The sequence below is a fragment of the Gallinula chloropus genome (assembly GCF_964237585.1).
Source record: "Gallinula chloropus genome assembly, chromosome: 1".
Lineage (NCBI taxonomy): Eukaryota > Metazoa > Chordata > Aves > Gruiformes > Rallidae > Gallinula > Gallinula chloropus.
Window position 1 is genome coordinate 132,645,410 of NC_140085.1, and position 14,356 is coordinate 132,659,765.

Here is a 14,356-nt window from a genome sequence, read left to right on the forward strand (position 1 = left end):
TTGCTGGCGGGGAACCTACGGCTGTTGCTTCTCTCCGGCCCGACTCTTCCCCGGAGGCGTACGCGGCCCCACGCCGCTGCTCGGGGAGGGTGTTACCGAGTGTCAGCGGCTTTCAGGGCGGAGGCTGTGCCTGAGCTCGATGCCTCCTCGGGCCGCCGCCGTAACGGCAGCCGTGAGGCGGGGAGAAGGGGGCGGTGAGGCCTGGCCGGGGCCGTGAGGGGCGCGGGCCGGCCCCTGCGGAGCCTCAGGTGCCCGGGCTCCCTTAGCTGGCTTAGGGAGCGGCTTCCTTCCCAGGTCGTCTGAGCCTGGCGTGGGGCGCCGCTTCGGACCCCAAAAGTGCAGTTGCACTTGGTAAGGCGGCTGCGGTTCGCGTTGGGTCCGCGGCGGTCTTGTCTGGGGGAGGGAGGGAGCCGCCTTGGTCGGGGAATGACTGGACTCCTTCAGAGAAGTGCCTTATAACCTTTACCGAGTATTAATTGTGCTTGTTAGCAAAGTCTGCACCTGAGAAGTCTCTTAAATTTGATGATTCAGAACACCTTCGCTTTCTACTCCACTCAGTATAGCTGTGGAGCTTATGCCTTGAACAGAAAGCTTGTGTATGGATTGGCTTGTTTTAATTCATGCTGTGCTAGCAGCTGATGAGCAGTGAAATCACGCTGTAGCAAACAAATACTGGCCTATACTTCTGAAGTATGTTTATGTTAGCTAAATCTCTTGGTCTGAACTTGCTTACATCCATGCTGATCTCGTGAGAGTAAAGCACATACTGACCTCATATGTTTAAATTAGTTGATGTCACTGCTTTGCAGCGTATGGCTTTTTCTTATTCTTAAGGATCTGTTCAGCTAATCTCAGAACAATTTATGGTTTTTATTCTTTGCTTTTGTAGGTGGAAAACATCTGGATAGGTTAAAACTTTTCCAGGGAAATAATCCTGACAAAAATGGAGATGCATCCAGTGTCCTCATAGAGGAATATACATAAAGACAAATAAAGATGCTTGTAGGAGAGGAAGAACAATTCTTGGCCTACAACGGAGAAGTCCTTGTATTTCATCTGTCAAAAGCAAAGCATGTGGATGGAACAGCTGATAAAACAACAAACTTGTGTGTCAGAAGAATGGCATTTGACAGAGACACTAAGCTATTTGTTCAGAAATCTTCTGGAGTATTCAATATGCATGTCAGTCACTTAAAAACTGAAATTATTTGTTGTAGCTGCACAACAGATTCCAGAACAGGGCTTGTCCTTCCCTGTGTTTTAATGAAAACAAAAAAACAGACTGGTCTCGTCAAATACCTTATACTGTTACTTCACAGCTCAAATCAGTTTGAGAAGTCCTTTCATTTTAAACTGGATTACGAGATAAAAGAAGACATCAGGTTGTTTACTGGCCCTTCAGTCTTGTGGAGGCATGCCAACAAGCTGTTCTACATCTCTTCCAGCACTTGCACAGTTCTGAGTGCTCCCGTTCAGCTTTCTTCTGTTGTGTGGACAGGTGAAATTGAGGGTGAAGGCACTGTTGTCTTGGGGATAAGAACTGCTTGCCTGCCAGAGATCGAAGATGAGGATGAGTTTTCCACTTCAGACAGAGCCATCTGGGGTAGTGAGTTCTTTGGATATGTGGTGGAGACACAAAAAATGCTGACGGGCACGTGCTTTATGCCTCATGCCTACAGCACAGTGGTATCTTCTGTCTATGTCTGCAAGAACGAATCACAGCTCCGGATATCACTTGTCGCCGTAACTTACAAGAATCAGCTTATTTGGTTCCAAGATGGGCTTCCTAAAGGTGTTTGTGAGCTTCCTTATGAGAAACCATGTTCAGTGAAAACAGCTGTAACCAGTAGCAATTGTTTGCTATTTATTGTGTCTTTTGCCTCTGGAAATATCTGTGTTGTACAGAGGAGAGACAGCTTACAGGTATTTGTGGCTTTAAACTCCTCTCTTTTAGTGCTCTATCTGTTTTGGGGGATGGGAAGTGGTGGGTATAGTATTCTAGCTTTTCTGTTACAGAAACTTCCCAGAGATTCAATAGTTCTATAGATCCACAGTTCTATAGATTTTTGGGGGGGTTTTGTTATTATTTCTTCTGTTAAAATAACTGGACTAAAGTATGAGATCATTTTACTTTGTTTGCTTAGATATCTGAAAATAAAGCCTGGATTGTCTTAAGTAATGCATTTTATGAGTCTGAGCCAAAGCTGCTCTTGCTACTTGAAAACTTCTGTAGTTTGAGAACCTGAAGTTGTAGGATAGTTATGGACGAGCCTACATAATTTGCGTTAACATGAAAAAAACCTGATCTCAATGCAAAGCATAAACTTCTCATTGGAGTTTAAAAGCCTTTTGAGTCTCACTTCCTAGTAACAAAAAATATTGTTTCATGGAAATGACAAGAAGGGGCCTGGCTTTTATTTCCTAGAGTCAGGAAGGACAGTTAACTGATAGGGTTTTGTGCATCAAGAAGACATATAATTCTGGAAATTAAAGTTTGCCCTATTAAGATGTATTATTGTACAAATTTGTCTTTACTTCTCAAACATATTTAAACATGCAGTGCAACAAAGACATTTCTGAACTTCAAAGGTATAATGTCTTTAACTGATCTGCAACTATTTCTTGTTCTAAATAAATGTTACAGCTTTCAGCTGTTTGTGTATACTGAGCAGTTGTCCTCATCTCTGCCATCTCTGTTATGGAAAGTGATTCTTAAGGAGAAATGTTAAACTTGTTTCCCAAACTGCATAGGCTCTAAATGATGGAGAGCTCGAAACTTGTTAAAGTACAGCATTCCACACACCTGAATAGGATACCTCTGTGTGAGAAACAAGCTTCACCAAAATGAAATCCCAAACGTAGAATTTATTCAGATACGTGTATTTTAAAACCTCTTCTACTGTAGGTGGCTTCCAAATGGCAACAAGTGAAGTCTGTTCTGGTGGATGATTTTATTGGCTCTGGAAGTGAGCAACTGTTAGTGCTTTTTGAGGATGACTCCAATGCAGACGCGTTAAGTACATTCAGAATAACGGATCTCGGAGAGGTCGACTATGCAGTAAGTTCAGCTTGCCTTTTCTCAGCTACTCAGTCCGTGCCTGGTAAATTAAAAGAACCTCAACAAATCATTAAAGTATTGATACAAAGTGAAATTGGATGTGTGCAGTGAAATGCCCTAAAGTGTAAATTCCACACTATAATCATCAGATAACTTATCTGAAGAGGTTATTTTACTTCCATGATAGCATCAATGTCCTTTAGGGAAATTAAACTAATGTGGTTGAAAATGTTTCACATGTGTAACAGGTTTGCTACCATGCTTACCTTTTGGCTAAGAAATACTAATTAAGGCCGTAGTGTTTATTAATTATATTCTCATAATTGGGTCTTTCTATTATGTACTATCAAACTCTAATTGCTTTCAGAAGATAAGACTTTTCTTTCAAAATACTTATGATTCTGCTGCTTTTTTATATTTCTCCCCAGATTTTTATAATGCTGTGTAATAGCCTGTATCTTACTTTCAGTTTTGTAATTAATTCTGGGTTTTGGTTTTTGTGTTTCTTGTTGGGTTTTTTTTTTTTTAGAGTGGCATTAATTATAAACATGATGTTCCTACTGCGGAAGGCTTGCAAGAGAATGGTTTGCTGACTGTCCAAGCCCTTGAAACAAGATTACAGGTTTGTATGCAATAGTTCTGCCTTCATATTTTTTCCAAGTTACTTTTCTTTGTCATTACGTCATCTAGAGGGTGAGGTTAATGATACTGCTTTTATTGGAGAAGTGGTTCAGAGAGAAGACAATGTTAGACTTACGTAATGGTTTTGGTTGGTAGGGACCTTAAAGACCATTTAGCTCCAACCCCCTGCCATGGGCAGGGACACCCTCCACTAGACCAGGTTGCCTGAAGCCCCATCCAACCTGGCCTTGGCCACTGCCAGGGAGGGGGCAGCCACAGCTTCTCTGGGCAGCCTGTGCCAGGGCCTCAACACCCTCACAGGGAAGAATTTCTTCGTAATATCTCATGTAAATTTACCTTCCTTTCAGTTTAAGGCCATGACCTATTGAATCAGTTGTATTCTGTGTTTCAGTTCTCTCATGTCTTACAAATGCATTTTGTTAATTGTAAGGGTCTAATTTAATTTTAATTACAATTTTGAGTTAGTGCTGAAGCTATCATATCAAAGCTTCATAACAGTCATTTTTCTCATAGGTGTTTAAATACCAGTTTAATAAAATTAGAACTCTTATTTCTTTTGCTCTACATTACATACTTTGACATAGTGTAGTGTCAGGTTCCCAGTGAGTGCCAATGAGTGGCAGTTAATCTGAAAAGTAAAGAGGAATGTTGTGATGTTTCTTTGTCCACAGACTTCAGCCAAGTTGGCTTTTACTTTTGCCCAAGTCAGTGACCATGGTTATTTCACCACCTGCTGTTGTTTTTATTCTTGCTACTAGAAATTTTATAAGGATAATTTTGCGAAGTGTAGTAAATGAAGCTAAAATATATCTTTTATTTTTATTAGCATCATTTATAAAACAAACTAGTGGCACCTTGACAGAGTCCAAGATATCAATGGGTATATATAATTGCCTTTCTCTCTACCTTTCATCCTGTTAGTAAACACACAGTATATACTCACAAGATGTTCTTCTGCAGTTTTGTGTATTGGCCTGTACCAATGGGTAATATTGAGGAGATAGCGAAAATCCCAAATTAAGTGAATGATGTGAGGGTATTGTTAGTTTGCAAAGAGCACTTTAATTATGAGAGAGGTGGTAACCACTCTCATCATTTGAGAATTAGTTAGCTAGGATATTGTGGCAGTTTTACTTTTAAAAATGAAGCAAATTAACTGGCAAAAGTTTGGTACTGGAAGAAAAGGAGAACTATGACCCATTAGGAAAAGACTGAACAAGAAAAGACTGAGCTCTAATTGCAAGAGAGACGTATAAAGAGGTACTACACATCTTCCAAAAGATAAAAGCTGTTGTTTGTGTAACACTGGACACTAGGTTGTGGGTTTTTTTCTTCCTGGAAGGTACAAGATGGTAGAAGTTAGATTAATTTTGAAGACCTCTTGAGGTCTCCATTCCAGCATTTTTACAGTTCTTCAGTGTGCACATTGGAGGCCTGCTGGCTTTCACATGCAGATGTGCCGGCTGCCTTCCATATGCATCCTTCCTGGTTTAGGACTCTTTTGGGTAGTCATATATTTTAAAACTGATTTCTTTGTGGCTGCATTCTTTCTCCACTCATTACTTTTCTCTTCTGCAAAACAGCAGTTAAGTTTCAATCTCTCTCATATATTGCACCTTCCACTTTGCCATTGACAGCTCTATCTTCTGTGTTACTATCTTCTGTGACCTTGTTCTTTTAACACACCACCTGTCTTTCAGCTGTACTGCTCCGTGACTCAGTGTTAGGATCAAATGACTGGCTGTTCTGCATGTCCTACTGGACACAGGACACTGGATGGAGATTTCATGTATTGTCTGCTGATAAAGTCCTTGTAGGCACAGAATCCTTCATAAGATCTATCTTTATTTGTTTTAAGGTCTTTTTAATCTCTAATTTTCAAAGGCACATGCTAGCACAAGCATTGTAAGCAAGTTGAAAATCTTCCTATGTTTTAATGCTGTAAATCTTTGTTGTTGTAATGCTGATGAATTTGGAAATAGTTATTTCTTTTTAACCTTACTGTTACTTCCTTGTTGAGTTCTCTGTTGCTCTGTATTCTTCCCTGAACATTGAAGTGCTCTTGCTTGTTTTTGTCATCTGATGATTGATTTGATGCAATAGTGCATGCATCTTGCTTAGCTTGGGTATTTCCAAAGGTTATTTAGCCTTAGAGTGGCGCCTGGTGATATTTACCATCAACATTCAGGTCTTCTAAAAATTTGCAATCAAATCAAGTTTTGACATTCTCTATGGAATCTCATCCTTTTGGGCAAAATGAAATAGCAGATGCAGCCCTTTTTCAGATCTCCACTGCTTACCTCTTATTTCACATCTTGTAGCTGTTTTCTAGCCATGTGAGAACTTCAGCAGGACTGAATTATGATCTCTGCCTGTAAGTAGGCTGAATTTAACTTTATACAGTAATACATATAAGTTGCATTTTACAGGTAGTGACATTGAAAACTTTATCAGTTTAGCTTCTCTGTGTTTAGCTCACAGTCTTTGGGACTTTTGTAGGTATGGGCATTTCTTTCTTTATTACTATTTCAACTTTAATTGCAATATGTCAAAGCACTTGGCAGCTCTATTTACTACTAAGTCTCTGCCTTGATTTGCTTTGGTTTTGACTGTGTTCTGCTGTTCATGTTGGATTTACTCGCAGCTCTGGACTGTGTTAAGCTCTGGACTGCTTTTTTTAGCATTTATTTTCTATTGTAAGGTGATCTAAGTTGTTGAAAAGTTTGTGGCTGCTGCTTGTTGTTCAGGGCATCTTGACATATGTCAGAAAGGGATGTGCATGTCACTTGTTCCAGAGACACTTGATGGGGCCATTATGAAGTCTTGGGTTTCCCATGTGGTAAATACCAGGTCCCTTGCTTTTGTTGCTTCATGAGGAAAAAGGACTTGTGGAAGTCAAACTGGTCAGCAAGCATACATCAGTGAACCTTTGGCCATTTTAACTGCTTTTCAATCTGTGCTTTCCCATTTACTTTCTCAGTTGTTTATTCAGGAGTTACTTACCAGTGGGAATAAGGAATGGTTTGGTGTTCTCATGACCTTGATTAGGAAGGTATTATAGAAACATCTTTGTTCTTAAATCTTCCTTCTCCTGACCCAGTTCAGCACTGGATTATTCCTTGGAATCCTCTACTTAGCGATGCATGGTTTGATAGGTGGCAAATAATTCTTTTACAGAACTTAGCATGATGAGTGCTTCTTTCTCTAAATGCCCTTTGTCATTGCAGTGTGAGCAGTGCATGTTGCTTTGCTTACATGAAAGGTTTTTATGGGTTTTTTTTGGTGGGGGGAAGTTTATTTTTACATTCCAAAGAGCAGCTTTGTTCTCTCTTTGGCAGCACTGGTCTTCTCAGAATCTTGCTTTCGAGAGAACAGCTTTTGTGGGTCTTCCCATGCCTTTTTTCTTTTTAACAGTGACTATCCTTTATGTATGTCTGTTCATAAAACTGTCAACTCTTCAGTATACCTATTTCATCAATAATAAATAGAAATCTTGAGAAGAAATCAAAACTGCTCTCTTCCAATGGAAGAATGAAGCAGGAACAATAATGAAAGAAGCAAATACGTACATAATTTTTTGAGGTTTATCATAGAAGATTATCTTAAACTCTAGGCTTAATATTGAGGTTCTAAGGCTTAAATTTATACTTTGGCAACAGAGTAACCTAACTTGAAAAAGCATTCCTTGAGAAACATCAGGACCTTGGCTTGTGATAATTGCATAAAAATGGAATGCTGAAAAGAGACCTTGGTAGCCTTGATACAATTCATTACTTGTAGCAGGCCTAACCGTAAGTCTTAACGAACACCTTTATCTTTTACAGGCTGGTTTCACCTCTGTTCGAGAGCTACAGCAGCATTTGGAACTCAAAAAGAAGGTCATTCTTGAATCTTGCAGAGCTCTAATAGATCTTGTTGAAGAAAGAACCCACGTTCTACCAACTGCAAAAAAGGTAAAATGCAGAAGATTACAGATGACTTCTGAGTTGTTCTGAGCCATTTGTAGAGGGTGCTTCCCTCAACCACTTGTTATATTCACTAGTAAGGTCTGCCACTATCAAAACTCATTAATCTGCTTTTTAATTCTGGTTCATTACCTTAACCTGTCAGTGTAGGTAGATAAGAGTAAATTTAGTTGTCTTTACTTGAAATTGATTTGCACAATACCTCCTGACAAGTGAGTTGTATGGAGGAGTAATCTGTAACAAAGAATTAGTGACAAACAGTAAGGGGGAGTGTACAGCCGTAATTGGCACAGTTGCCTAGAAATTGAGTATCTGTCTGTGATCTGACATGTTACAAAAAATGAGCTGTCATAGATCTGTGTAAGTAAAATTGATTTTATAATGGGAGCAGAGTGAACTGTACGCTGAGAAGGTGATGAAGGTTGGGAAGGTGCTCAAAATAAGTCCTAATTTGCTTGAAATGGAGTTGATCTCCCTTTCACTTAGTGCTGTGGTCTCTTTCAACTCAGCCTGGTTTAGACAACAAAATTTCAAGCAATTAATGGAGTAGCATAAAATAACTTCTAATACCTTGAATCTTCTTTGGCCAATGTTCTGGTTTCAGCTAGGATAGAGTTAATTTTCTTTCTAGCAGCCAGTGGAACGCTGTGTTTGGGAGTTAGGATAGGAGCTGTTGTTCGTATTTCCCTGCTAACGAGAAGCGGGGGAGGGGAGGATGCTAAAGAAACTTGGAGGGGACATAGCTGGGACAGGTGACCCAAACTGGCCAAAGAGGGTACTCTGTGCCATTTATGTCATGCTCAGCATAAGGGGGAGCTGGTGGGGGAGAAGCACATGGCTACAGGACGTGCGGTTTTTGGGGACGGTTCAGTTTTGGGATGGCTCTGAGCTGTACAGCCTGAGTTGTACTGTTCAGTGAGAAACTGCATTTGTGTATCACCAGTTTTGTATATTTTGCTAGAGGTCCTATTATTGTTACATCTCTCTCCATGCCATCCCAGTAATCTGTCCTTATCCCAACCTGTGAGGTTTAGGGTTTTTTGAGGTTCTTTTTCCTTCCCCTCCCCACTGCCCCTAATTCCCCACACACACCCTCTTAGAGAGCGAGTGGCTGTGTGGTGATTGGCTCTTGGTTGGGGCAAAACCACGACACCAATTAATTGTTTGGCAGTTCAACATTTATATATACGATGTTTACAAGCAGAGAATGAGTGGCGCTTTTCACAATACCATGTGTTTCAAGAAAATCCAATTCTATCCTTTTAATCTACTGTAGAGAATCAATTAATTTATATAGATTTCATTTTATGTATATTAAAAGCAGTTCCAGAAATCGTTTGTGGTAAAACACAAAGTAATGCAGTATAAAAAGAACTATTATCTCCACTTAATTTAATCTAAAATCCATTTTTCCGCAAGGAAGGTCTTGTCACTCTATGGGATGATGTAGAAAACCCTCCTCATTCTCTTACTAAAGAGACATCATCAGCATCTAAAGTCCCAGACCACTTCATAGAGAAATTGTGGCAGCGTGTTGTGGGTGACAGCTTGGTAGTTGGAGTAAAACTACCAGAATCACTTTACCTGTAAGTATATACATTTATCTAATAATTTCATTGAGTAGCTTTATTGAAACTGCATTTGTAAGTTAAACTCTGCAGTAGCAAGAGTGTATTTCTGAGCTTTGAACTTTCTCTTCTTGAACATCTGCATATAGAGTGTTTAAAGTGTGTGTCTTGCCAGTATTGTTGCCGCTGATTTTTCGAACACTGGAAAATATGTTGTATGGCCAAAAATCAGTTGGGTCAGCACAACCAGAGACTTTTTGCAACAGAGATTTCTTTGACAAATTCTTTATAGTCCATGATGACACAGCTATGCTGACATCAGTATGTGGTGTAGATAAAGCTCTGTCTTAGCTATACAGTTCCTTACTGCCAACGTCTTGCCATACCTAAAGAGTGGTTTGCTTGAAGAAGCACAGAAGAAAACATTTTAAATTCTCTGATCAACTTAAATACGCAGTTTTTGAATTGAACCAGGTTATAGTTGACTATCCAATCAAAGTATTTGCTAAGCTTATGTATTGTGTAAATAATGATTGTGGAGCAATCAGCCATATGCTACTTAAACCTTCGCAATTATTTGCTTATTCTAATTGTTGTCTTAACAATTATTTGTTTATCTTGTTCATTTTAATTGCTCAGTTCTAGTTGTAAATACTACTTCTGTCATTTCCCCCGTTACTTCCCCTGGGAGGTAGCTAATTTGGAATTTAAAAAAAAACCAACCAAGAACAGGATTAAATGGAACATAAATTTACAGTGTGTATTGTGTAATGTAAACTTTGGTGGAGTCAGAATTTACCTTTTGACCTATATTCCCACAAGCAGTGTAGCTGGGACTGTGTTAGGGTAAGCTTAAAGACTATTCATGCCCCTGGAAATCACTCCAGTGGTGGTGAGGGAGGTGACCTGTTGTGCCCTTTGGCCATTCCGCCGGAGCTGCGGGTATATTATTTCTCAACTGCCAGATTGCTATAACTTTATAAGAACATTGACCTCATCTTCTTGACAGCCTCTCTTAAGAGCCACTGAGGCAAGAGATTGTTTTTGCCTTCCCAGTGTTTATTCTTTTGGCTTTGATGATGATGACTTTGGTTTTTGAAAATGAAATACCTAATTCCTGTATAGCTTCAGAAGTCCTGGGGTGATTTGGAACCATTCTTTAAAAAACAGCAGCAATATTGCCCTCTTCCCTGTTCTTTTTATGAAGTAATTTGTCAAAACTTAACTGGTAGGCTAGCAGCAGAACCTAGGCTTCTGGGCTGCAATTCAGTACTGCATACAGCGACCTGTGGGTTTGGGCAGAAGGGCTTGCTTTGTCTCCATCCCCAACGCTGTAAGTCTTTAACTATTTTTCTGTTTCCTACTAATGCAACATTGCAGTGATGTTTTAGATCAAATTGTGAGGTGGTGATATTTCTTTGCACAGAAAATTAGTCATAAGACTTTCAGATGGCAGTGATATCATGAGACTGAATTGATTGACAGAATAAAACATTCATAAAGAGAGGATCTGAAATAGTGATACAAGGACTTAATTGAAAGAATCCTGTGTGGAATACAGTACTTCATAGATTTCAGGGAATTTCTACATGTTTAAGGTGACAGTATTTTAAACCTTTTATTTTACTCTACGTTCAATTTTGTTTGAACATCTATAAAACAATATAAAATATCAGAAGAGAGTTTTTTTGTCCTCAAAGAGAGCAGGATTGATTCTTGCTGTGGTTTGTATTATAAGTAAGTTAAATTTTTAAGAATGCCATAGAGTAACTGCATGGGTTATGTGGAATTTTCAACATTTTCTCTGTGGATTAGACATCCAAATTCTTTTTGTTTAAGTGAGGCATCTAACTCCTAGAAGCTCTTAGAAAATTCAGTCCACATTTTTGAAAAATCTAAATATTGTGCTCAGATGAAATAGTCATTTGAAGGACTTCTATCCTTTGCACAGTCTATGACTCAACCTGCGATGATATTGGAGCTTATGGTAGTCCTAAATGGATGTATATATATTATTTGTCAAAAAGGAAAATACAAATTGGGAGTACAGTCATCTTGTATGGATCTTCACAGGTCACTGACTGATGTCAGTTTATCTTTAGTGATGGATCAAGACTTCTCACCAATTTCTCCCATTATCAAGTGTCAAAACAAAATCATTAAGTTGAACGAAGCCTTCTCTGCATTGTCTGTGTCTTCGTGTCAAAATGAGCCTCCTCCAAAGAAGATGAAATTGGACTTGCCTGGCAAGAATGATCTGGAAAAAGGGTTTGCTAAGAGAGACCCAAGGGCTCAGCTGGGTGGAGCAAAGATGGTTGTTGCTGTTACCAGCCTTTCCCCATTGCTGGCATTCCATCGTGTGTGTTGTGTAGTCCTTCTGCGTGCGAAGAAACGGAGCCGTCGGAACGACAGTTTGCAGGAGAGCAAAAAGATTGCCATCCTCTGTGGGAAAGTTTCATTGAGCCTGGAAGATATTTCACATGGAAAATATTCAGTAAAGATGCTGAGGGATAATAGTTACTTTACAGGTAAATGCATTGATATAATTTGGATTCATAAATATATAGTTGATTCTTCTGTTTAAGTGATTCCAGGGTAAATTTTCAAGCTATAATCACATCTGCCTCTTTGAACACACACCGCATAGACCTGTTGTAAATCTGGAGTGAAATAAAGGGTGGAGCACTTAAGACTTTGTTTTGTGCTAGCATTGGTGCTACAGTGTAGCTGGAAAGGTTAATTTTGAAGATAAATAGGAGTACAGAATGCTGAAGCCTGTGGGTTGGTTTTTTCCTAAAAATAAGGTATTTATTGTTGATCAGATATGTACTCTTTTTTTGACATAATGTTACTTTTTTAATAATATCAAAGTAATTGAAGCTTGTCCTCATCTACATGTCTATTAAGGTAATTTGTTTTCCTCTATTTTAATATTCCTGATTGAATTGATTGTGAACTGGGCTTCTGCTCACATAACAAAATATCTTTTTGATCGCTTGCATTGAATTTTAACTTCTTTCTTCTGTTAACACCACATCATTGGCTAAAGCCAACATATCATCCTACTATCACAAGAGGATATTAATAGTCTCTTTTTGGTAAAATGACACTTGTCTTTAGAGTTTTCACTATATAGATGGGGATCTCTTAATCAGCTAATGATTTTGCTTGACAGAAGTAGGTATAAGATTTCAGGTGAGAAGAAAATTTCTAAAGAATCCCTGAATGCAGGTGCAGAATCTTCAAGTAAAACTGAGAGTGTGATCCAAAAATCTTAGCAAGTTTAATGCATGATCAAAATATTTAGGTCAAGTATCTTTTCACTGTATTTTCCTGCAGGTGCCTTGGAAGATATATGTGCTGTCCTTGCCATATCTGTCAGATTCTCCTTTCAGGTTGTGTCTTCTGACTGCACACTGACACCAGTAAATTCATGGTTACTGGGAGAAATGGAGTGCACGCCTTTCAAGGAATGTCATGACAACATATTCTGCCATAAAGCAGGCAATGTGTACGGTACAGTTTTCAACTGGACCCTGAAAAATCCATTTGAAGGCACTCTAACCTTATTTTGCAGGTAAAATTGCTGAAAAAGTGTAAAGTATATTTATCTTGCATACACATATTTTATCTTTATACTACTTACTGGTACCGTTAACAACAGCCAAAATTGTAACCAGTATGATTCCAGTATGATGATACGATACCCATCAGTAGTCTCCATTAATATCTGCTTGGTATTACTTCTTTCATTCATTTCACTGTATTGTCACTTCATCTTAATTTTTTCATGCATTACTCTTAGGATAATACATAATCTTTCTTCAACATCTTTTGAAGCCAAACGCTGGCTGTAAGACTCGGGGCAGTCTCTGTATTGCTCTTAGAATGACGAATGTATCATTGTGTCATATATGCTACACTGGTGTTCCAGAGAATAGGTTCCCTGATGATTACCAGCACTATTTTATGTCTGATTCTTAAGTTCAACTTTCCCTCACCAGTGATTATTTAAAAAAGACATTCCACCTAACAGCCTCTTGATAGTGACAATCTATAAATATAAATGACTTCTTTTCTGCCTCTAAATGTAGACCAGGCAACATATTTCCTTTGTGCTGTTACACGTGACCTTCACATACAATTAACTGCTGCTTTAAGAAACAAGTGATGCACATGTAGCCCTAATCATGGATATATATTTTAGCATAAAATATTTATGTTGATGAAGTTTGCTCAGTGTCAGTTCTTTTGATGTACAGTGGCCAGTGTGCATGCTGTTAGAAAGCCTTTTGCTTACTCTTGTATGTACAGCACATGTAATAGTTAAAACCATACTTGGCCTAAGTTTGTCCTTGTTTGAAATCATGTGCTGTTGTTTTGTTTTCCACTATGGAATTTATGGTAGGTGTCTTCAACAACAATAATAATAATTATTATTATTAATAATCATCATCATCTTATTTTCCAGAGATCTGACTGTCTTGTTCCAGTGCCTTCATCGCCTTATGAGAGTTCTCCCACCAAGTTGTGATATAAGACTCCTGAGAACTGGAAGCAAAAGTGTGCTTACTGAACAGTTAGCACTGGCTTTGGAAAAAGAGATTCTCACCTCAAGGAGTTTTTTCTTCTCAAAAGAAAGTAAAGCTGAAAATGGTCTAACGTGGGGGAACGGGCCTGGCAAGAACATCGATGATGCTCCTGTGGCTTCTTCACTGGACAGTGAGGAAGGAGTTCAGCAATTCAGAAGGAAGCTTCAGAACGAGCGGGAGGAGTGTCTGCGGAGTATGAATCAAACAGTGGACGGTGCCCTTTACCGGGAAATGGCTTTGAAAGCAGCAGCAGCTCAGCGCCATTCAGATATGATTGTGTGGAGACTGAGCAAGTCCTAGAAACTGTTCTCTAAGTTTTATTTTGAATAATTTTTTTTTATTAAAATTGTTAAAGATTTATATTTTCATGAGTACTTGTATTGCCTCAGCTACAGAATAAAAAGTATTTTTACTGAGGAATAATGGGGTTTTAGTTGTTGACTTGGAGCTGGTTTGAAAAGACTTTAGTATTAAAGGTACCTGTGGTTTGAGAGGTTCTTTCCCACCTGGCATCTAGTGGTAGGGCTAATC

At 38.9% G+C, this 14,356-nt stretch overlaps 1 protein-coding gene across 1 annotated transcript; it reads left to right on the forward strand.

The window, feature by feature from the left end:
* Positions 1-996: 996 nt before the first annotated feature.
* Positions 997-14,125, forward strand: FANCB (FA complementation group B; the record flags this gene model as incomplete). The annotated part of the gene is made up of 8 exons (XM_084263660.1): positions 997-1,923; positions 2,906-3,058; positions 3,588-3,680; positions 7,525-7,653; positions 9,085-9,251; positions 11,307-11,761; positions 12,573-12,810; positions 13,705-14,125. 8 exons carry the CDS (start codon positions 997-999, stop codon positions 14,123-14,125), a joined length of 2,583 nt encoding a protein of 860 aa, XP_084119786.1.
* Between the last annotated feature and the right edge of the window lie 231 nt (positions 14,126-14,356).